The following is a 24,182-nucleotide window of genomic DNA, read 5'->3' on the forward strand; positions in this document are numbered from 1 at the left end:
TGCCTGGAATTAAAGCTATACCCTCTCGATCTCAGAGTTTCCTTCCTTGTTCAAGTCTCCTTAAGGGTGCTTTTCCATGCCTTTGAGCTCAAGGCTTGGAAGCATACCTACCTACTGAATGTTTGATATCAACCCCGTTCTCCTTTGAGCATATGAATATCAGAAGAATACTCTAAGGGGGATATATCTGCCTTTTGGGGATGTAGGCTGGAGATTAGGGGAATATCTAGCTCCATGAGAGGATAGAAATAATCTCATACAACCATAGTAAGGAACGATCATCCCCAACACATGGTTTGTGTAACAGAGTATTCCAGGAACCCACGCGATATCAAATACCAGCGTGGGATAGAAACCATCAGAACAGTTACAGTATATCTTGCAATGCAAATACATTCAATGTAAACGAAGATCAACAATGACATCCGAATACAAGGTCCGGGTTGCCAATTCAGGAAGAAATGCACCGACAACCACACCTCGTATCCAACTCAAACCACCAAATCAGAAGCAAAAAGTGGTGCCAATAACTGAGCTTCAAATCCATCATCCTGCCTTATGACCTCAGCGCCGAAATGCCTCATACATCTCTATCCTTCTGACTGCAGGTATAGCATCATACCGCAGAACGATCATCTTCGAACATGAAACCCACCACGCTACTTCCAATAGAAGTTTACATCCCCATGGCACTGGTCACCGCATTTCTCCATATCCCCTACAGGGCAAATGCTGACGTACATGCTACTGTATGTCATAGATGTCAAACCCTCGATCTGACGTGGAATCATCCCATCTCGGGAGGGACCGCTAGTGCCCAAGACAGATTGTAACCAAAGCACAGGCTACCATGGCAACGACTAACGCGTATGCAAAACGTGACATTTACAGGAGTGACATCACCGGTAGAATCAGCATCGAGATCTCCCTGGACTAGAGTATAGTATACTATCGTACACTACTCGGTGGCTGGATTAAACATCCCACATACTATATATATCCAACAAAACAAAACCAGCCCTTCAAGCCCTATACTGACACCGCCATTACCTGCCCCTCTTCCAAAGGCCCCAGCATAAAAGACAGTCGTCATAAGCAGGGGATTGGCGGGATTGGCGGGATTGGCGACGAATGACAAGCACCTGGCGCGATTACGTAGGCCGGGATTCGTCTACTGTAGCTGCCATTTCTGTCGATGATCTTCGAGTGTTTGTGGTTTGGGTGATTGCGATGGACATCGTCTCTTTACCTATGGAATCTACGTCTCTGGATATGGATTCGAAACGTGTTTCAGCTATCCCTGCCATCTGTGCCTATCGTTTTAGAAATGATATCACTGTCTATATTACAATGCTGCGGTCGACGGATTTTGTTTGGACTTGTATTGTAGGGCTTTCCGACCGAGTTGTTCACGTTATTTACATTATGGGTAACGTTTGAGTTAACGCTGCGAGGGGTCCTTGGGGCATGGGATGTGCTCAGCGGCTGATGACACTCTTTTGCGACCGACAGAGTTTCGTGTATCAGTCGCTTGTTGTGGCACGTTCACCTGGTACTATATCTCCGTGTCCTCGGCCTGTGTCCCATGGCAGAGAGCCCATGTTGCTGAACGGCATCTTCATTGGCAAGTTAAAGGACACCCGATGACCAGAGTGTTACCTGTGCGGAGAGAGGGGTTGATGTCGATCAACTTCCAGAAGATTTTGGAAGTCGGCTTGGACGTAAGTAAAGTATTGAAATCGGGGTGAAATAATGCACAGACAGTAATCGTCCGAGGACTTCCTCTTGAGGCTATGACTATACACGTAACGTATTGAGCATATCTGACGTGGATTGACTAGGATGAGAAGGCGACAGTCTTATGGCGTGTGCCAAGTCCTAGTATGTTTCTATAATTATTCAGGTTAGTGTTTGACTACACGCCGGAGGGATCGTAGAACCCCAGTGACATGGCTGATGGCTGCAGGGATGTCGATCGGACAGTCCGAATTGAACTGTTCTTCCAAGGCATCCAGATAAAGCCGGGGGCTGTGTGGTATACACATCTCATCGGACCGGACCGAGTCAAAGGGCCAAAACTATAACCCGTCGAACCCCCTAACCTTGTCACTCTGTGCAACCGCTTGGCAACAATAGCAACCCAAATAGACCAGTTTGAATACTCGCCAAGGCCTTCCTGCGCCTCGCATGATCGCCCATGATCGCCCTTGGCACGCCTCCATACTCAGCACCGCCGAGCCTGAAGATTGATTTGAGACTCAATATGTAGGACGGATGCTTGGCGAGAGAGGGAGCCCCTATCATGGACTGTTTTGTTATCTGCGAAAAAGGGTGTAGACAATGCCAAGAGAAAATAAAAGGGGTGACCTGAAGCTATTCTCGCATCTTGCATTTCGCAGCTCTGTATCGGTCACGATACTCCCCTTTTGTGGAGTCTAGATGCCTGCCTTGCTTCATCTCCATACTCTTGTGACCCCAGAAATACCGTTGACAGGTTCTCCAGAGTGGCACAGACACCAGATTCCAGTTCGAAGTCGTACCGGGCGCATTCTGAAGACCGCCGAGATCTTGGCGGGTGCGTTCACCCTCGCGCTGGTGCCAAGCATTCCTCTCTTGTCTCCGTTGATCATTGAGTTTCCCTCTTCCTGTCTGCACTGCCGGGTAGATTATTGATCTGCCAGCTCCGAGATGGTGAATGCACAGCTTTGGCTTGGCGAGGTATTGTATCACCCCATTCACAAAGAGATCTGCTTATATTCGTACGTGTAACTTATCCTCTCAGTTCCGAGATGAGGGACTTGGCATTCTTTGCCAATTCTGGTCTCGTTTTTGAAGGTAAAGACCTGGGGTATAAAGGACTCAAAGCCAGCACAGACCAATTGATAAAACGGACATTCGGAGAGGAAGAGAAAGCAATGCAAATCAAAGATCAAGCAATTAAAATAGAACATGAAAGAAGAGAAGAACTTTACAGTAACAAACATCCCGTCTTAGCTTTACTGTATTTGGCGCAGGTTGCAGTAGCGGGACTTAAAATGCCTCATACTTTACTAGACGCTACTGTAGAGGTAAATCCTCCAATTCAGCCTTTTAGCCCCCTTATTTACCGCTTACCGCGCAGTTTGCATTGCAGCGTGCAGCGACAGTTGTCCAATCTCAACTCTTACTTCCCTCCACTTCCCCAGGTGGTGCTCCCGGTCAATCCTTTGTGTATCCCGTTCAGGCATGTCTTAGAGATCCCGCTCGTGCCATCTGCCCGGAGTCCGGTCTCCACCTGCACAGTTCACACCTTATTGCGCTACAGTCCTTGGCAGCTCCATTTGTATACATTGACGTGTACAGGTATGGAGTACTCCATACATCGTATGCAAGAACGAGAGGATGGAGAACGGCGGGTCGGATCAGTTGTCAATGATCAATTGAGTGACGGCCACGATTGAAGTGTCCACCCTTGCCACAGTGCAACTATACAATCTGCATTTTATTCCTTCCAGATACCTTGTCTCTGGAATAAATCCTCGTTATTTGCCCTATATACAGTACATAATCCACAGAGATCGGCGGAGAGATTGACCGTAAAGTATCAAGGACATTCCCCAATCCAACCGCATGGCCAACATTCGCGCCCAGGATTGGCAGAGCCCATTGTGACCAATTTTAGGCGTGCGGAAGGAGAAAAGTGAAAGCCCAGCTTTTTCGTGAGGGGCGGCCAAGCCGTCCTATCCCGTCTGCGATGTCGCTCGTCAGCGCGGGAATTTTTGCTGTCCCATACTCTTGCATTAGTACACCTGGAGTACATTATTTACGTACTCGTAAGCGATTCGACGGTGTTCTTTGCGCCCGGCTGCGAAACTCCCAGGAAGCAACAAAGCAAACTGGAATAGTATACAACATTGTGTGGGCGAATCGCTTTGCTTAGCCCGCTGCTCTTCCCGTCCCTGTTACATGTATAGTATAGATCCGTTGGGTAGGTATAGATACAGTACGTAAAGCGATTTCGTGATCGGATACTGTACTTACTATCTCAAACAGGAGCTCCGATCCGAATGCGAATCCATAGTTACAGTACTCCGTATAGTCAATGTCAAATGTCAATGCCAATTGCATCAATGCGCCCATACACTCATACACTACCCGTTGCATTGCTAACAAGCTTCTTCTCGCTATTCCAAGCTCTCCTTAACCGTCGTGTCAAAGCTGTCCAGGAAAGGGCTCGAGAGTGCATTCGTATACATCCACGCCACTGAGCTTGGACTTTTGCTACAGGGGCCATGCTTGCTCGCACAGATGCAGTGTGGGGGGATCTCCTTGGATTCGCGAAGCTTGTCGAGATCTCAACTGGCTGCTGCATTTACATGTACATATTTTAGGTAGAGCCCTACTCGTTGGTTTGGGAAATGATGGGCTGTTGGGCTGTTGATTATTTCCTGGCCTGGTCTTGCGAGACTCTTGGGCCTTTTGGTATTGGTATTTTGTTTCTCTTTTGGTTATTGTCCGGATTACTATACAACTATACAACCTTGAATCAGCTGTTCGCTATTCTAGGGCTGATCCCGATCGCGGCTGACCGCTTCTCGTGCTTTTTTAATGTGGGCTCTGTGTATGCCCCGATGTAGTGTTGAGTCATCGGGTCAGATATCGAATGGTTTTGGGGGTTTTTATTTGCATTTTTTTGGGTTTACTGTGGAGATGACCTTTATGATGATCGAAAGATAAACAAGGCTGCCTGTTTAACAACTCATTGTACAGGGTTGATCGGTGAAGAGGCATTGTATATGTATACCCAACACTCTGCGATCATCGCTTCGCCTCTTTGAATGACGAAACAATCCTACATTGAAGTATGGCCCAGCAAAGGGAGAGCTTGGCATCCCTACCAGCTAATGCGACTGCCTTTGGACTTGGCATAGGTTGGCGATGAACTGCAATTCTGTTTCTATGTTTATACATCTGTGCATGTATACCAAGATAAAACTGAAAGAAGCCAAGAGACTTCTTGCGGATCATGATGTGGATACTGCATATACAACGCAGTGTATACTCCACCCGAGAAGCTCCGATAGAGTTCAGTCATGGGGGATATTGATTCAGGGTGACTGTTAGAGATGTAACTCTACGTCACGGCCGCATTAGGAGAGAAAGGAATACCAAGCATTCAGGTATGACTTGGGGGATCGAAACCCGCCAAGCTAATAATCTAATAATCAGCGAACTTAGCGCGCACAGCGCGTTTATAGTTTCGAGACATTTTAGCAAATTTCCTAGCTTTAGGGCAAGTTCAGGGCTCCGCTGTGTTCAGGCACCCCAATCGGCAAATCATACAGGGGAATACCGTGCTTGGCTACTGTGAATGGCCACTCTGACGGGAAAATGACAATACTTACCTCGTGGCGATCAAACCTTGCCTGCATGTTAAGAGTACATAGGTAATAGTAAGGGGTATTATAATTGCTACGTGTATTTCAACGTTTTCATGTTTTGCTATAGGGTCGCTGTAATTCGCTGTGTGTTCAGAATTTTCTCCGTTCACCGATGGTTCGTGAGTGGATATAGCTGTCACTAGAAGTATTGGTCTAATGTGAGGGTGAAAGGCCCTGAACCGGTTTAGCCTAAGCAGCACAAAATCCCTCATAGACCAGCTCCACTACACTACGGATTGACCCTCGAAATGAAACCTTGGCTTGTCTTTTGTTTCATTCACGCTATTGCTATTGGCATCGCTATTGGTATTGCATTGTTAATAGTGCTATAGAATTGCTGCTTTTATTAAGTATTTGTAACTGGAATATCTAAAGTACTTGGCGCAGTGGCAATGAATATCTTTCTCGGGATTTTACGGAAAATTACCCCATTACCAATACGGTAAGATGACCAAAAGGAAATTAAAAAAATCGCCGCGCTAGGCCGAAAGCGACAGTGCCGGACTGCCGTATCGTCACTCCCACTTCTCTCCCCTCCCTGCACTTTCTACTCTTATGCTTCTTTATTTTGAACCTCTCCCCCCATCTTTTTTACCCCTTCTTTTCTCCCTCTCCACTCCCTATTTCAACTCTTCCACATTCTTGCTTTTTCTACGCAGCACGGGCCTGAATCTGGGCGTTCGGATCTAGCCTCAACTTTGAGCCCATTCTTGAACACGGACAATTATCGATCTTGGCGAATATCCCACATTCGACTCGATTATCCCCCTACTCTAGCCATGCGTTTTATATCATGACAAGCGTCCTCTCACGGGACTTCTTGTGCTGCCCTCTGGGTCGATTCATATACCTGTGATCGATATCAGAGCATCTGTTGGTTGAAAGACTTCATACTTGGTCTATCAAGCAACAATTTTCACTGTCACCTTCGACTCGAGTCTACGCCTACCGCTTCGCCTCTCCCTCCGGTTTCGATACGGAACACCTTACTTTTTTCTCCTTTGAAAAATGGCACAGACTCGCGGCGAAAGATCGTTTTCTTTTCACAACCTTTTGAAGATGCTCCTTTCATCAAACTCGTCCACCACTCCGGCCCACGAAGAGGCCGAAATGGCCGAGGACGTCGATGAACCCCCCGATCACATCATGCACGCCACCCACATGAACTCCGACCAGATCGTCTTTGCGCGGCCACGCGTGGAGCGGAAGGAATCTCTGCTCACGCGCGCACTGAAGAGCAGCCCCGAAATGTCCCCCACCGACCCTCACACCTCTATGCACGACTCCTACATGTACCGATCCTACCCTCACAGCAACCTCAGTGGCATCTCCACAGCCGAACTCACTAGCGATGGTGGCCTCACTAGCCCGTCTCTCTCCAACACACCCAGCCCGCCTTTACCTCCTCAAATGATGGGAAAGGCAGCAATGATGGAAAGGAAGGATTTGACACCAAAAGTCAAGGTCGTTGACTCCAGTGAGACGACTGTAGAAGCCAACCTAGGCCGCAAGCGTTGCATTAGCTTCGCATGTGGCCGTAAGACAGATGACCAGCCGAAAACACCCGTATCACCCTCTGGGTCACAAACACTTCCGCCACCGAAAGAGGGTCCCGAGGAGGAGGCCCCAATCCAGGAGATCAAGCGCCGGACGACCCTGACTTTTGTGTGCCCGGGACGTGAGACTATCAGCCAGAGAACCCGTTCTCCAGCTCGCAAGAACATCCTCCGGTCACGTTGCCGCGGCTCCCCTGCTCCTGCTGCTCGCAAGTCCTCCATCGAGAAGTCACCCAAGCAAACTCCTACGGAAGAGTCCGCTTCTGGATCCACCATTCGCACAGGTGTCCCGACCAGTGGACTGGGAAAGTTTGAAGAATCAGAAGCTACTCGCTTCCATGAGTTTGCTAGCTCCTTGGAAGAAGACGATGAGTGGGTGATCAAGGAACCTACGTATACAGAAAAGATCACTTTGAACGACTGCATGAAGAAGGAAATTGCCATCCGACGCCTTGGTGAACAGGCAGAGGAAGAGGCTCTCGAGGAGGAAGAAGATGCGGAGGACATCGCAGATGATGACTCAACGGTGCACGACTTTTCTTCCGACGACGGTAACGAGTCGGACAACGAGGCTGGATTTGCGGAGTCGGATGAGAGCGACGATGATGGCTCAGACTATGAGTTCTGGGCTCCATCGCTTGCTATTCCGGAGCCTACAATTCAACCTACTACCCAACCAAGAGAAACCCGCCCCGCCGCTATGGAACGCCGCGCCTCGAACATCTCCTTTGACTCCATGACGGATGATCACTCCAGCTGGCTTCCTGCCCCCGTTCAAAGACTCAACGCTCGTCGTTCTTCAAAAACCAAGAGCATCAAGATTCGCCCGAGAACTCCCAACCTGCCTGATAGTACCGACTTCGTCTGTGGAACTCTCGACGAGGACCGTCCCCTGGAAGCCGCCTACAAATCCTGCCTGGAACAACGCCGTCTCTCGAAGCAAATTCCTATTCCTCAAGACATCGACCCTAGTTTCCCTACCAGCGACCCCGAGGACAACGAGGACATTGACCGCTCTGACGATGATATCTCCGACCTTCCTGTTGCGACTCACCGTGAGGAAACGAGAGGACGCCCAGAAGGAGATGCCCGTAACCCGTCCCCTCTTCGGTCCCCCAAGCGTCTGATGTCCCCGCCTCCTCGTCGAGCTGGCCGCACCTCTCCAAAGCGTCTCAAGTCTCCCCCTCCTCGTGTGCGAGCCAAGTCTCCTACCCCGGCGAAGTGGGAATTCGCAGAGCATATGCCTGTGGTCGAATCTCCCGAAGGTCTCAACATCAGCCACCTGGTTCAGCGACGTCCCCTGGTCCGCACAAAGTCTCTTCCACGCACCCCTAATCCTTTCTTCACCGATATGGATAAGGACCACCGCTGGCAAGGAATCTTACCCTTGACCGACTCCCCTGAGCGCGAACACTCTCGTACTCGCGAACTACACACTCGAGGCCCTGTCGACATTGTCGAAGGTCTTGAGAAAAAGCGCCAGAAACGCAAAGAAAAGTTCTGGCGCCAACACTGCCGCAAAGCTGCCAAAGAGCAGATGGGCAAACGCCCAGTCCCGGGCAAAGGAGCCGAACGGATGAAGGAGCTTGGCCTCGAAGCTGCTGAGAGGTGCAGAGCTTATGGCGTCGGTCAAGACGCCCAGCTCGTCCTATCCGTTTAGGTTTCCATTCCTCATGGAACTTGCAAAGAAAGTTCCACACTCCCGTTTACGAACTGTACATATCTACATTTAACCTTCCTTTCTATTTTTGGTTTGGGGTCTCTTTGCTCACCCTGCTCGGTTAGCGATCCGAGTGCCTTTCGCTTTACATATTACCTTGCCTGCTTCGTGTTATCCACACAAGAGGTCTTTCTTTTTTTCTCACTTATATCCTTTTTGCTTTTAATTCCTACACGGAGGTGATTCTCTCTTTGCATTTTCTGTCGGAAGTATATCTATACCTTTCCTCTTCTCTCTCTCTTCTTTTGCTTGTCCTTGGACTTGTTGGAGGACGCTTTCTTTGGTCTTTTGCATGGCTATGGTGCATATACCCCCTTGAATTTGCTGCATTGTGAATAAAGAGATCCATCAGTTGATGAGAGTGAATATGAAATATTCGAGATATACCTTGGAGCCATAGTAGAAGAGTAGACCAATGGTAGCAATGATGATAACAAGCAGATGTCTGCGATAGAACACCAGCAACCCAAGATAAATATAATAACACCTAATACCCCAACAAATACCAATATAAACCTAAGATAGGTCCAAACCCACACAGTCCGTCCGACCTTGGGGCACTTTTTACCTTCTCGCGGCGATTCCGCTTCCTGCCTGAGGCCACAACCCGACCCCGAAAACAACATCAAACCTGTCTTCTTTGACCTACCCCCATCCACCATCCATCCACCTCTCCCCATTCACTGATCAAATCTGTGGTTCTGTGCCCTGTCGCCTGTTTCTACTCGATTCATCTCTGACTTCGGCTTCTCACTATGTGGATCATCAACTGGTGTAAGTTCCCTTCCCGATACCACCACCACCGCACCGCACCACACCCGACTTCATAGCACGTGCGGAGACTGCGACTGCATACCCGCCAGCGGTTTAAATGGTTTCTGTTGGGATATGTCCTCTGTTCTGTGCTGTTTGTTTGAGCTGGGTGAGGTGCTGATAAGTGTTCTCGGTCTCGGGTCATGGCTGGCTGTTGCGCCGGTTGGGCCGCGGCTTTGCTTCCCGGGTTGCTTGTGATCGTGTGAGGTGTTGGGGATTGTTCTACTGCAGAGAGCTGATTTTTTTTGATTCTTTTGCAGTTTACGATGTTCTTGCTTCGCTTGGTCTGTTGAACAAGCATGCTAAGCTTCTTTTCCTCGGTCTTGATAATGCTGGCAAAACGACACTGCTGCACATGTTGAAGGTGAGTGGATTGGAGGTGGGATTCTTCTTGGGTATTGATGTCGAGACCTTGAATTTTCGGATCTTGCGCTTGGATGGAAAGAACGGGGATTGAGGACTGGGGACTGGATGGATGCAGTATGGATCTGATTGCTAACAGGAACTGGAATCACTAGAATGACCGTGTCGCCGTCCTTCAGCCTACCGCACACCCTACTTCTGAGGAGCTTGCCATCGGCAACAACCGCTTCACCACCTTCGACCTGGGTGGTCACCAGCAGGGTGAGTGAACCCCTCTCTTCCAACAAGATCAACAAGATATCAAAAGAACACCCATGATATGCGCAAGCAACCTATAAATCTACAACAAGCACAACGAAACTAACAACCAATCTCCCATCTAGCCCGCCGTCTCTGGAAGGACTACTTCCCCGAAGTCAGCGGCATCGTCTTTCTAGTCGACGCCAAGGACTACGAGCGCTTCCCCGAATCCAAGGTCGAGCTCGACGCCCTCCTCGCCATGGAGGAGCTCTCCAAGGTCCCCTTCCTCGTCCTCGGAAACAAAATCGACCACCCCGATGCCGTCAGCGAGGATGAGCTCCGTCACCAGCTTGGTCTGTACCAGACTACTGGCAAGGGCAAGGTTCCTCTCGAGGGTATCCGGCCTATCGAGGTGTTCATGTGCAGTGTTGTCATGAGACAAGGTGAGTTATTGTTGAAGTCTATCTCCGATCTGAGTTCGGTTTGTCGCACTGCGGAGGTATATCCCGTTAGCTACAATCGCGCGCGGATATCCCATCTCCTCCCGGAGTCCGAAGCCTATTTCTTTGATCATGGCTAACCTATTTTTTTACCTTTTTGCAGGATACGGCGAGGGTATCAGATGGTTGTCCCAATACGTCTAATCGAGCCATCAGGCCAAACCCACTCTTGCGATCTCTCAACAACACTCCATCAACCCTACCATTCCTACCCTGTTCAAACTTGATGAAATGACATACAAGCGTTTTGGACATCCCTCCCTCCCCTTCCCACCCCCACAACTTCTCCCCAGTCCGATCCAATTCAAATTCCCACATCTGAAAAGCACACCGGTCCAATGCCAATGTTCAAGCTTGCTTTGCTTCGCTTCGCTTTGCTATGCGCCACTCAGCCTTGGCATTGACATTGACCGGTTTGTCTACATCACATACATGTCTCGCTTTTTCGGCCGATGCTACGTCTTGATATGTATGCTTTTATTGCTTTTTTTTCGCGCTTGGTCAGCTAGCTAGCCGTTTTTTTGTTCCTATAGTTCAAAGACTTGATTTATCTTTTAGTTTTGGGTTTGTAGGGTGGAGTGTAGCTTGTGTTATAGGGGATAAGGTATAACGTGCTCGAGGATGAGGTATGAGGTATGAGGTTCAATTCATCGGTTATCTACTAGTCAAGTATGAACGGATTCAAAGATTTCATTGACATAACTATCGGAAGTATAGAACGGGAAATAGACGAAAGTATCTTGGAACTGTCATTTCGATTGAAGAACAACCTAGACCTACTACCCTTCCCCGGCCAAAAAATAAGAAAAAAAGCAGAAACCCACTCCAGTGACGTCCCGCTGGAAACACATGAACAATTCCCTATTCTCTCTGTCCTGCTGAGAAAGAGTAGCTCTCGCTGTGGCGCAGAACCAAGCTGGAACTGGCAAACACAAAAATCAAGACTAGCACTACGGTAGAGACAGACTTAATCGGCCTCGCGTAAACTAGACGAGAAGGATGAGATAGACGAATAGAATTCGAAATAATGAGGAGAAAACCAAAGCACACATGCGGTAAAGAGACACGGACACAAATAAGGAAGTCGAGAGAGAAAATAAAAAGAAAGGAGAAAGATAATCAATCCAGTTCCCCTCCCTTCTCCGTTGCATGCCGAAAGTGAAAAACATTCCAGTTCAGGTGGGTTAGAAACAAGAACAGAGAAGGAGAACTCGAAAATGAAACTCGAAAAAGACGGAAGAAATAAGCATTTGAACTCCGCTCCGGAAGTACAGAGGTCGCGGTGGATCAGGTCAGGAAATGATGGAGACTGGTTTTTTGTTCGCATGTCGCACTGGGAGAGCCCGGGGGTTGTGATGGGAGAGATATGTTGAGACAAAGATTGGTATTATCGGGGGTTGGCGGAGTTGAAGAATATCGGGCTACCCTTAGTGCGGATGAGGGGTTCCTCGGTCGTTCATCGTTTTCGTGGATCCGGAGGGACTCGCGGCGGGGGTTGTAGATAGGATGGATGTCATGAGGGCGCTGTGAAAGAGATTTGTGAAAGGCTTATCTCCGCCCGAACCTGCTGCAGATGGGGAAGCTCGTATTGATTCTTTTATTTCTTCTTTTGCTTTCGCGGAGGAGTGACGGGACCGCCGGCGCTCATGCCACCGTAAACGTACTTTTGCTTTTTCTCGGCTGGTTTCAGGATCTGCAGGAGAGGAGATAGGTTAGAGACCGGCGGTTATGGTTTGGAGGGATTGGGAAAACTCACCTGGAAGGAGCAGAGCAAACTCTCGTCTACGCTCATCATTGCACCCGCATTGTCGAATTCACCGCAGTAGTTGGGTGCACTGAATAGTGTAACCAGCTGGCGCTTGGAGAAGAATTCATATCCATCCTCAACAACTTGGTGTGCACGGCAGATCAGATCCATGTCGTGTTTTTGCAGGAAGCGCGAAACCACATCGGGGCCGAATGTGAATGAGACACCTCGATCGTTCTCGCTCCAGCCGGTGATATCCTTATCGGGGTCGGACCACAGCAGATCGCACAGAAGACCGCAGTCGGGGATCTGTTTCAGTCAGTGATTTGGCCTTTAGCCGCGAGAAGCCCAGCGCCTCTTCGAGTTTTATTCCCGCCCATAAACCCAAACACAGGGGAATCAGAAATGAGGGGATGAAACTTACGTCCGTGGGGCGCATGACACGACGGATCTGCTCCATCGAGTTGAGGTCGGGGCTCAGACCACCGTGCATGGTGAAAATCTTCTCATCAATGATGGCGGCAATGGGGAGACAGTTGAAGCAGTCGGTGAATGTCTTCCAGAGCTTGATGTTGTAACGTCGCTTGCACTCATCATAGAAACCGTAAATACGGTTGATCGAGGCGCACTCGTGGTTGCCACGCAGAATGAAGAAGTTTTCGGGGTACTTGATCTTGTAAGCGAGCAAGAGGCAGATAGTCTCGAGCGACTGCTTGCCACGGTCGACGTAGTCACCGAGGAAGAGGTAGTTGGCCTCCGGGGGGAAACCGCCATATTCGAAGAGACGCAGGAGATCATAGTATTGACCGTGGATGTCACCGCAAATCTAGGGAGAGTAGACGCGTAAGACAAGGCCGTTCACGTCAAAGTTTCAAACACAAAGACCTACCTTGATGGGCGCTTCCAGCTCAAGCAGAATCGGCTGAGAGATGAAGATCTCACGAGCCTTGGTACAGAGATAACGGATCTCCGATTCGAGCAGCTGAACCTGCTTTCCAGGGCGGCTACCCCTCACCTCCAAGAGGCGGTCGATGATTGAGTCCAAATCGACTTCCTGGTCGGCCATGGCGTCGTTCTAAGGGAAAACACGAAAGAAAGAAATAGTTGAAGAAAAGAGAAAGGGAACGCGGGAAGGGAAGACTTCCGGAGCGATCGGGCGAGGAGAGCAGAGATTTGATGACGCGAATATGTCCTGCTACTGTCCAACAAACAAGTTAACAAAACGTTCCAGATTGAGATAAAGTCCAGTCTGTATCTCAAAATACCCTGGGAGGCAAATTCGACGAACGCGCTCGGTTTTTCCTGTTGGGATTTTTCTCCCCCCTTGGCGGTGGAGTTGGGAGGGAGCAGGACCGGGAACAACAACAAAAAAAATACGCGGATGCCTACCAGAGATAATTCAAGACCAAAGTGATCTGAAGAAGGGCCCCAACGGCCGCGAGAAGAATGATCTGGCAAAGATGCCCAGACGGGTGTGGGACGGTGGTGCCTATCCGACTCGCTTTTTGTACGATGCGCGGGGAGGAGGAAGGGGATGGGCTCGTAGACGCCTCAAAGGATAGCTGAGGCTGAGCAAGAGGCCGGAAACTAATCGGTTCGATGAAAGAAGCCGGGGAATGGCGAGATGGGAGATGGCAGATGGTAGTGGTGGAGGCAGAGGCAGAAGCGAAAGGGAAGAATTTGGAGGGGAAAGGGAGGAACTTCTCAATCAAGGGAGAAAGTTGAAAGAGAAGATAGAGAGTGAAAGAGAACAGAGAACAGGGACAAAAGACAAGAGAAAGGCCTGTCGAGAGTTGTGAAGGAGAGAATCTTTTTGCAAAGCGGGAACTTCCATTTGTGTTTGCGCTTGTTTGGTCGGTTATATATAGACCTTGTTCCTACACTTGATCTACTCAATTTATTGCCCTATGCATTTCTCTACGCTTTGACAGTTTGTATGCAAAATCTGTTGCATGACTTCTGGCGTTCTGCGAGGTCGAGACTGCGCGCCGCGACGCCAAATGGGGTCCAAGCACGTAGAGGCTGATAGAGTCTCGACATGGTGAACATGGGGCTATAATGGCATTGTATCTTCGAGTATGCATTCCGATATATGTACGTCGTTCTAGGGATACGCTTCAATCCTACGGAGTATAGGTAAGTGTTCTCACGGTGATATTATTCAAACTGATCGTATCTTGTGCCTCATGCTGACTGTCCAGATAGATGTCATGGCTCATGCACAGGTAATCGATCGAAAGAACCAGAGAAAAGCCGCAGAGAAGGATGAACAAGAGGGGAATTAAGACATCAAAGATCCACCAACGCCAACGTGCCAGAAAACAAGAATCATACAATACACGCTCTAACCGAAAACAAAATGTCTTTCGCTGTGCCCTCCATGAATCAAGACGACCAGAAAAGGTCACCAGTGCATGCGTTTTGAAAGTAGGAGAGGAATGGACAGAAACAGTGCGAAATCAAAGGCCGTAAATAAATCATACATCCAACCCACCATGGCTCGTAAGTCATCGAACGCCGAAAGCAATGCATAGAATAGTTAGCTGCCTGTAACAGGCGACAAATATGTTGGTCAAATGGTCCCAGGGGACTTGATGGGTTATCCCCATATAGAAGAGAAGAATCCGCCAGGCAGATTATGGTCCCACGGGGGAGAGGCGGAGATACCCAGGGTATGAGTGGGAGGCCCCGGGCGTATGGAGAGTTGCAAATGGTAAAATGCTTTTTATCCGCTCAGTGCATGGCTTCCGCTGAGGATCGCCTGGGTGTTTGAGCGGGTGAGTGGCGGAGTGGAAAGATGAGCGGAATGATCCAATCCTACTCCTGAGATGTGGGCAAAGTCCTTGTGAGAATTATTCCAGTCGTTCTCGCGGAGCACAGTAAGCCAATTATGCCCCACGTCTTGTCGAAGAACTTCCAAGTGCTGACGACAGAACTCTTCATCCATAGTCCTTTCCTTGCCTTGTGCAGGGTGTATCAGAGCAGGGTTTGGGGAGTGCATAGGCTTGACAGGACTTTGGATGCTCGATGATCCGGATTGTGGTCCGCTGTCCAGCCTCCACGGCTGTTCAACGGGGACGACAATCGAATGATCGGCCGGCGCTTGGATATGTTGAATGGGAAGGACAGGAAGAGCGGTACTTCCCGAGTTTCCCAGTCCATCAGTGGTGAATGGATTGTCCACTGAGTGGTAAATTATCCTGCGTCGCTGAGTCTTCTTTCGGCGGTTGGTTGCTCCATCAATCTCTTTCTGTGCCCCGTTCACACGCGAGTCTCCCTCGTCTTGTACCGGCTTGGGGACTGCAGTTTCTGGGGTAATGAAAGTGACAGTAGACTTTTGCACGACCATTGATTCATCAGCGGGTACAGGCCGCACAACGGGCGCACCTTGGGGCTCTGCAACACGTTCGACGAGATGCTTCCTCTCGGTGTAACCAGGCCCTCTGCCGTCAATGATGATGTCCTCGGAATAACCAGGCGTCCGGCGGAAAAGGTTCATGATCACAATTCGATATCCAGAATGAGTCTTGACAAAGGGATTGCCGGAGACCCAGATCTCCCGTATCTCAGGGAGACTAGTCAACCGGGCAAGCTCTGTCGGGTCCGTGAGATTGTTGTCACGAAGATCCAATCTTTCCAACGAAAGCAATCGTTCAATACCCGCGAGTGATCGGAGACGGTTTCCGCGGAGGTTGAGAGCAGTGATAGCAGGGAGAGGGTTCCGAGTAAGCGAGTGGAGCGATTCAATCATGCAATAAGACAGATTGAGAGCTCGCAAGGCCATCAAGGAAGCTAGACCATCTGGAATTTCGGTCAGGAGATTCGACGACAGGTCAAGTGAGTTGAGAGAGTTGGCGACAGGGGTAAGACTAGCGGCAGATATGGATGTTAGGGAGTTTTCAGGGAGTCCTAGGTGTCGCAGGAATCGCCATTTCGCGGGCGACAGAATGTCGGCAAGGAGGTTAGAAGAACTTCCATTTCGATAACCAGCTGAAATCTCACTAGATTCCGAGCTTGCAGAACCGGTACGTCGGATAATTCGCTGAGACTGGCCTCGACGGTGCCCAGGCTTCGTAGGAGGACGAGTGGGCGAGATACTTCCGGCTCTTGTACGAATCTTGGCGCCTTCCGATCCTGCTCGGATCATCGGGGTCGACTTGGGGCTGGAACTGGTCCCAAGTGCTGTGTTTGCCACAGGAGACCCGGGCGCGGAGACGGAAGAATGATCTGGAGTGTGAACGGGCTGCGTGCTGGAGCTGTTGGTCCATCCCAAGGGAGGCGATTGCTGAGACTTGGCGGACCGTCGGCGTCGCTTATCGATGTCGTCCAATACGATCCTCGTTAACAGGTCCGCAGGATCATCCAGGTGCGCTCTCTTGATTGTCAGGCTGCGAAGTTGCTCGGATAATCGGTCCCAGCCGTAAAAGGAACGGTAGTCTAAATCAATAATCTCTAAAGCGCTCAAGTTCTTGAAAGAATGCAGCGGCACAGCCGTATCGAAAGGAAATTCTTCATATCCACTGATCAAAGGAGCTCGGTGGTCCGGGGCAAGGCGTAGACACGGGATCTTGGTGAAGGCGGAATAGAGGTACTTCAGGTCCATATCCAAGGCAGCCTTTGCCTTTTCCGATTTGGAAGGGCTGTCCTTGGGTCCCAGTCGGAAGGATGACCAGAGGTCGGTCATACCAGACATCACGCTACGCACGCTGGATACGGAGTGGATCGAGGCGCCATCGCCTCGAGACCGTTGTGGTTTATTCAAAAAGGAAACATATGACTGCGAAACCTCGGTGTGGATATTCTCCAGTCTGACGTTCATAGGGCCCACAGCAATGCCCAAGTCCTCGAAGCTGGAGAGGAGGTAGAAGAGGTGATGGGGGGTCAGGGTCAATTTGGCGGTTTTGCTATTCTGCGAGGTAAATTTGAAGAAGGCGGCGGCTAAGTTCAACGGAGCAGAGGAGAATGAGCCAGAGCCCGAAGCGGTTGGTGACTGGGGGGTCACTGCATTTTTGGGCTGGCGGCGGAGTTGTAGCGCATTTGCGAGGGCCTTTTCATGGGTGCGAACGAAGCTGGCGACATTCTAACAAAGCAAACAAACGAGTTAGCCATCTGAAGACCCACCAGAGAGTGGTGTAGCGTATCCACACGAGTGTTATGAGAATACAAACCTTGATGAAAAGTTGTCCATCCCCAGTGTTTAACTTCTCCATGGTGCCCACGGGTCCGGTGAGGCCGGGGGAAATCTGAAGATAAAGAACTCAACAGATACAACCAGAGGTAGTCGACATCTTGCTTGTGTGACCCGAGCGAGATCCCGAAAAAAGATCGAGCGAGGGCTCTGGAGGCGAGGGTTAGCCAGATTGGACGAGTCTCAGGGAATTGCCGCGAACAGTACCTGAGAAGAAGAAAGGTGAGTCAACGTTTGACTCTACCTTGACCCGAAAAGGAGGGGGAAAAGAGATAAGTCTCAAGGAGGTGAAAAGAAGAGAGAGAAGGAAGAGTGAGGGCACGGGGTAACTAAATACATTACGCTTATCCTGATAGCAATACGGGAGATACACAATATTACCACTTGTATCAGCTGAGAGATAGTCGCATGATATTCGACCTACTTACTTACTATATCTCTGGCTTTTCCTGTTTTGTTTCTTTGCTTTTCTTCCTGCTCCCTGTTTCAATGCAATTGTCCCCGTTCTATCCAATTTGACCTGTCGACTAATCTATCTCACTCGTACTGTTAAGCCCGGGATATTTACTACTGTATGCAAACTAAACCCGGGTGGGTAGTGGCGAGCCTATGAAGGCGCCTAGCATTTTAGTTCGATTTTCTGCCGCGTCTATATCAAAAGCCTGGTGTTTGTGAGGTAAATATAATATATGATTAGTCCGATGTGCGGCCCCCCTCTCTCCTGCATAAATTGAACCAAAGAGTGTCAACATTCAGAGAGTAAGGAAACTCAGACCATAGTGGGTCCGAGGGGCTCTCTTTGATCGACCCAAAAAAAATCAAAACATCTTCCCATTCATGCATTTGCAGCCCCTCCTATACACAGTTGAAACTTTCCCATGGTGGCGTTGATCAATCTCCGACGCAGCCACACGCAGGCAATTTCAGCCCACGATGTAGACCGAGTGGGAATGCCGAGAGGGTTAGTTGCCCCGTGCTCCCGTTGGCCCACTTTTCCCTCTTTTTTCCCCTTCTCTTTTTGTAGATGCCCTTGCCGGAAATGCGGTTGGTCATCTGTAGGCGCTGAAGGGGGCAGCCGATCAAATCAGGGTTTAGGGGGTTGTGATCGCACGAGGCATGCCATTGGGCATATGCGGATATTTGCATACTCAGATGCCTTGGAGGAAATGGTGGCTCCCGGTCATTCGGAATGATACTGTAAAAAGAGGACCTCTATAAAGTCGTGAATGGCCAATCAGTTGGTGATTTAAATTCGCCATTACGCTATCTGGGATCGTCGAGTATCTTAGCTCGCACTGACATCTGACATTCTTAGATGGAGACTGGATGTTATCCCAAATGACATCAACTGACTTCTATAGTAAGACATGATCTGAATGGCTGTATATGTTCAGGTAGACAATGGTCACACCGCTTGTATAGCGGGTACGGACGGTTGGTGGTTCCAAGGTTCGACTCAGCCCCTTCATCTATAGCCTCAACGTCTGACGGCCCCCTCTACCGCGAGCCATGGATTGTGTTTCTGTAATGTTTCGAAAATTGCGAAAGAAATTACCTTTATCCCTGCCCAGCGCGGGGTATAATTTCATCTTAACATTCCTATTAGATGCGCCTCAAAACGCTCGGTTCAACCTTGGACCCCGGCCGCGCATACAACTCTCTGCACCTTTCATGCGAGGAGTTCGCAGCATCCCTGCCGTTATTTTAAGTATGTCTATCCAAGCACACACATGTACATATGGCCATATCCTTTGGCTTCATTTTCCCAAACATCAGCTTTTCAGCCGATCGGGGTTGAATGTCCCTCCTATCTCCCCAGGAATGTTTAGCACATGGTAATCAGCCAAGGGGGCGGGCACATGATTGTGCGATAATCACGATCGACACCCCTCCCTACAATACTGGAGAGGATACTGTAAAGACGACAGTAAAGTTGGCAGTACATGTAAATGCCTTCGGGCGTTGACCGGCCACGGAGATCCGAGGCCCACCCTTGGACGATCCTCGAAGCGTGCGTGCGATATGATGAGCGTTTAACCACGCTGATTGGGTGATATGATCCTTTGAAACGCAATCCCTTTTCAAGCCATGATTGTGGCTCGCTGAACTTTTTTGCTTTTGCTCACGTCGGGGAGTATTAGTGGGTAAACGTCGTAAGCGGGGGAAGCTTTCTCACCGGCCGCTCGACCAACGCTACAGTACAATCTATACATCTTTGCGTCGATCCATGAGCAATCTGCATAGGGCTAAATGGGGAATCCGTGCTCGGGATCACAGAGATAGAAAATGCCAAGAGCCCTGAGGGCGGGGCATTGGAGGACAGGGTTGCCTTGACATAGAATTCGCACTTAAGTTCGGCTCCGCCGGCACGTTCAGGGATGTTGAAGAGGCTAACTCAACTTAATAAATCGTGCGGCTACGGCGCAAACTGCTCATTTAATATATTCCTTGTGCCGCCACGAGACAGGGGACTCCGAAATTCGAATATTTAGGTGTTGCTGGTATACAGAGCCGATTGTTGGATCGCAAGTGGCAACAAGAAGCGATGGCTTGCGCGATGTTTACTTTTTTTTAAATTGTATTTAGGAATTTAGCAGAATGATCAGCATGATCAGCGTCAAGGACGAACATGACCGAATGGAAAAGCATGTCCGGATTATCTTCGCCGAAAATAGCCTAATTAGGGACTCATCCTGCATCTTCGTACACGACGCTAATTTTTAGTTTGCTGCCAATCATCCTGATATGCGAATAGAGGCGTTTCCGAACACCTAGATCAGGTGACCAAGCTCACTTCTTACTCGACCTATAACAGAAGATGGTGGCTGATATCTGATCTACTTTTTATGTCCGATACCGCGCACACAAAACATTTCCCGGTCCTGGGTGCATGCAGCTAGAGGGATATTGACCCCGCCAACCCATGGGATGCTTTCCTGGGCCTCCAATTCGGCTGCGACAAACAAACTCTGCCGTCATGCCTACCAATCAGGGAAGGACACCGGTATCTTCCTTGAGATTCATGCTACCTCATCTAGCGGTGAGATCGAGTATACTTCTTTGAGACGAAAACGAAAAAAATCTCGGATTTGCCTTCGGGATGAGCAGGACTGCCCCGCTCGTTGTAACAAGAGAGGGATTTAGATTGAGGAATGTCAATTCCTCGCGGGGCTTGCGCGGAGGAGGGGCACATTCCAAACACTCCCAAGACTGTCGCACGGTGGCATTGTTGTTCTCAAGTGTCGTAGCATAGTGTGGCAGGATAATGCTTGTATTAGCCTTGCGGTTCTCAAGAAACACATCACTCACAAAGAATGCTGAGTTTGAGAGTGTTTGCCATGAACTTGGCGATAGTTCATCGCTATCTATCTCCCAGACGCGGTGAACCTTGCGTGCTCAATTCTTGGTACTTCCACTGTTTAGCTACCTCGGCATCCATGGTTGACGATTTCTTATCTGGCGGGGCAAGATATGAATGACTCAGCAGATAAATGGGGCTAGCCATATCCGGCACTAGCGCAACGTGCGTGGAGATGGACAGGCACGTGATATTAGCGTCATAGCTTCCCCAACCGGATTCCAGGTACCTTTGATGTCTCAACATTTGTTCTCGTCACTCCAGCATGCATTGAACATGGCAACTGAGAAGCAACCTGCAGTGTATGACCCCTACGATCCGGCCTGTCTACCCGATTTTGACCGCGACTTTATCGAACCCGATGAACTCGACCGATTCGAGAAGGCGCTGAATGCCCCAGAAGCCTCCCCATTAGTGGCTATCAATGACTGGCGCCCAATCAATCAAAGAGTCCGCAAGAACCGTGGCCGTCGCAAACAACCCAAACGAAGCAAGGATGAAACGAGAGAAGGGGTGCTATATACGGTGTTGAAATGGCCATTCCTGTTCACTGTTTTCACGTGGATTACTGTGTTGAGCTTTGGATATGTGCTTATCCGAGTCTACATTTTCCTCTATGAGCAATGGGTGACATGGCGGGGCAAAAGGGAAAGGCTGCGCCGGGAATTGTCTGCGCAGAAAAACTACCCAGATTGGTTGAAAGCGGCCCAGGCGCTGGACGTCCACCTCGGAACCGAGAAGTGGAAACAGACCGATGAATACGCTTACTACGATCATCTTACAATCAACAAAGTGGTGGGACAGCTGAAGAAAGTCAGAGCGGATGCAGAACGGGAGATAGACAATGGGCGGGGTGACTCGAGCGAAGCGTCGGCTATTGAAGAGCTCCGTACGCTATTGGAAGCTTGCGTCAAGAACAATTTCGCCGGTGTGGAGAACCCTCGAATATACAGCGAGACGTACTCTGGGACCAAAGACTTGGTCCAAGAGTACATCGACGAGGTACACGCGTGTATTGAACTCGTCCAAAACAGCAAGCAGATTGATAATGACGCCAAGTATCAGCTCTTCAAGCACCTTGATACGAATTTCGGTCGCACCGCTCTTTGTCTGTCAGGTGGAGCCACATTCGCTTATTATCACTTTGGTGTAGTCAAGGCCCTGCTGGATAATGGTGTCCTCCCGGAGATCATTACCGGGACATCAGGTGGAGCGCTAGTGGCGGGCCTGGTTGCGACCAGGACAGACGAGGAGCTGAAACAACTGCTCGTTCCCGCCTTAGCACATCGGATTCGCGCATGCCACGAAGGGTTTCCGACATGGGTCCGTCGCTGGTGGCGAACAGGTGCTAGGTTTGATACCGTCGACTGGGCCCGACAGTGCGGTTGGTTCTGCAGGGGCTCAACTACGTTTCGGGAAGCTTACGAGCGGACCGGGCGCATCTTGAATGTCAGCTGTGTGCCCTCAGATCCTCACTCGCCGACCATCCTGGCCAATTATCTGACATCCCCCGATTGCGTCATATGGAGTGCAGTGCTTGCTTCCGCGGCTGTTCCAGGCATTCTGAATCCGGTAGTTTTGATGACCAAAAAGCGTGATGGCACTCTAAAGCCTTACTCGTTTGGACATAAATGGAAGGATGGTAGCCTGCGGACTGATATACCAATCAAAGCGCTGAACCTACATTTCAACGTCAATTTTACGATAGTGTCCCAGGTAAGATTACCCTCGCTCCTTTGTGCTCTTTTGCCACTGACACCGCATCAGGTGAACCCCCACATCAACCTTTTCTTCTTCAGCTCTCGGGGAACGGTAGGGCGACCAGTCACACACCGCAAGGGCCGTGGCTGGCGTGGCGGCTTCCTCGGCACTGCAATCGAACAATACATCAAGTTAGACCTTAACAAATGGCTTCGAGTCCTTCGGCATTTAGAGCTTCTCCCACGACCGATGGGGCAAGACTGGAGTGAGATTTGGTTGCAAAAGTTCAGTGGCACTGTGACTATCTGGCCTAAGAGCATTCCCTCCGATTTCATCCACATTCTCTCCGACCCGAGCCCTGAACGTCTCGCTCGCATGATACATGTCGGTCAGCAAAGTGCATTCCCCAAAATCCAATTCATTCAAAACCGACTTAAAGTCGAAAACGAAATCATGAAAGGACTCCAAGAATCCAAAACAGGTGGACGCAGCCTCTCCCCAGTTCTCTCTCGTCGACTCCACAATACAGAAAGTGAACATTCAGGCCCCGTGGAGGAACATCTAGATGAGAACCTTTCAGATCGCGAAGGGTCCAGCTACAAAGACCAGTCGCGGTTCATCGACCTATCAGATACCATGTCCCAATCAACCGCCTCACCACGCCCTCAGACCCCGAATTCCCGGCGGGGGAGCATCATGGAGGAAATGCGACGCCAGTCTGCTGTTTTCTTTGATGATGCGGATTCCTACGGGGACGACGATCCAACGGTCATCTGAAAAATAAAATACAAGCGGCTTGAGCGCTCCCAGAGTTCACTTCGAGCGGAGAGTCTTTCTTCTTCAGGGCACCTGCAGCTCGGCCTTCCGTCATTATACTTCCTGCTCTCTGTGAGATTCATTATGACAGGCGGCTCTTGCCGGTATCTGCGGGCACTCTCAGGCCGTACGACCTATTGTCCTTGTCTAGCGTCTTTCCTTTTTTGTTCTCGTCTTACTTCCTTTCGTCAGCATAGCAAGGTGTCTTATTTCTTATTGATTATACATTTGGTCATTTTTGGCTTCGGCTATCTTTGCATTTGCTGCTTACATGTGTCACGGTAAGGTATTTACCTTTTGGAGACTGATAGAAGGCTATGTAATGTACATAATCGCTCCTAGTGTACGAATATTATATTCTCGGTATTTGTTTGAATGAAGTGGCGTGAACGTAGTCTCTCTGGTAAATACTAAGGGATATCATCTGCTCGATATCACCTTGGCGAAGCGGGGGTGCATGGTAAGTGACATCAGTCTCTAGCCTTTTTAGAAACACACTCGTGACAAACTTAGCTTTTGCAAATTATGCTAGTATGGACATAAATGTGTTATACTTTGTTATTTTTGAAGATCAAATAACAATCAAAATTAATATCATAGTGCGTTAGGGCTACTTGTCATAGATATGTCACGTAGGTCAAATATATATTGAACCGACTTCTTGCAACTGCAGAACAGCGTAATGAATGCTTCTGCACGATTACATAGAGTATATAGTACCTTATGTAAGGCTATTGTGGTTTAAAGTAAGTATAAATGA

At 49.4% G+C, this 24,182-nt stretch overlaps 5 protein-coding genes across 5 annotated transcripts; 3 read left to right on the forward strand and 2 right to left on the reverse strand.

Annotated features, from left to right (window-relative positions):
- Positions 1-6,428: 6,428 nt before the first annotated feature.
- PENARI_c012G11835 (DUF2457 domain-containing protein) lies at positions 6,429-8,636 on the forward strand (the record flags this gene model as incomplete). The annotated part of the gene is made up of 1 exon (XM_022633067.1): positions 6,429-8,636. The coding sequence occupies one exon, from the start codon at positions 6,429-6,431 to the stop codon at positions 8,634-8,636; it is 2,208 nt and encodes a 735-aa protein (XP_022487093.1).
- Positions 8,637-9,451: 815 nt separating this feature from the next.
- Positions 9,452-10,756, forward strand: sar1 (Arf family GTPase SAR1; the record flags this gene model as incomplete). Its single annotated transcript, XM_022632920.1, has 5 exons — positions 9,452-9,470; positions 9,770-9,873; positions 10,028-10,133; positions 10,256-10,555; positions 10,716-10,756. 5 exons carry the CDS (start codon positions 9,452-9,454, stop codon positions 10,754-10,756), a joined length of 570 nt encoding a protein of 189 aa, XP_022487270.1.
- Positions 10,757-12,209: 1,453 nt separating this feature from the next.
- glcA (type 1 serine/threonine-protein phosphatase catalytic subunit GLC7) lies at positions 12,210-13,425 on the reverse strand (the record flags this gene model as incomplete). Its single annotated transcript, XM_022633033.1, has 4 exons — positions 12,210-12,305; positions 12,369-12,668; positions 12,784-13,185; positions 13,249-13,425. The coding sequence occupies 4 exons, from the start codon at positions 13,423-13,425 to the stop codon at positions 12,210-12,212; spliced, it is 975 nt and encodes a 324-aa protein (XP_022487104.1).
- Positions 13,426-15,084: 1,659 nt separating this feature from the next.
- PENARI_c012G04445 (leucine-rich repeat domain-containing protein) lies at positions 15,085-17,569 on the reverse strand (the record flags this gene model as incomplete). The annotated part of the gene is made up of 2 exons (XM_022632890.1): positions 15,085-17,439; positions 17,528-17,569. The coding sequence occupies 2 exons, from the start codon at positions 17,567-17,569 to the stop codon at positions 15,085-15,087; spliced, it is 2,397 nt and encodes a 798-aa protein (XP_022487077.1).
- A 3,612-nt stretch (positions 17,570-21,181) lies between these two features.
- Positions 21,182-23,383, forward strand: PENARI_c012G01574 (patatin-like phospholipase domain-containing protein; the record flags this gene model as incomplete). Its single annotated transcript, XM_022632813.1, has 2 exons — positions 21,182-22,621; positions 22,673-23,383. The coding sequence occupies 2 exons, from the start codon at positions 21,182-21,184 to the stop codon at positions 23,381-23,383; spliced, it is 2,151 nt and encodes a 716-aa protein (XP_022487213.1).
- Between the last annotated feature and the right edge of the window lie 799 nt (positions 23,384-24,182).

Source organism: Penicillium arizonense, assembly GCF_001773325.1.
Source record: "Penicillium arizonense strain CBS 141311 chromosome Unknown PENARI_contig012, whole genome shotgun sequence".
Taxonomy (NCBI): Eukaryota; Fungi; Ascomycota; class Eurotiomycetes; order Eurotiales; family Aspergillaceae; genus Penicillium; species Penicillium arizonense.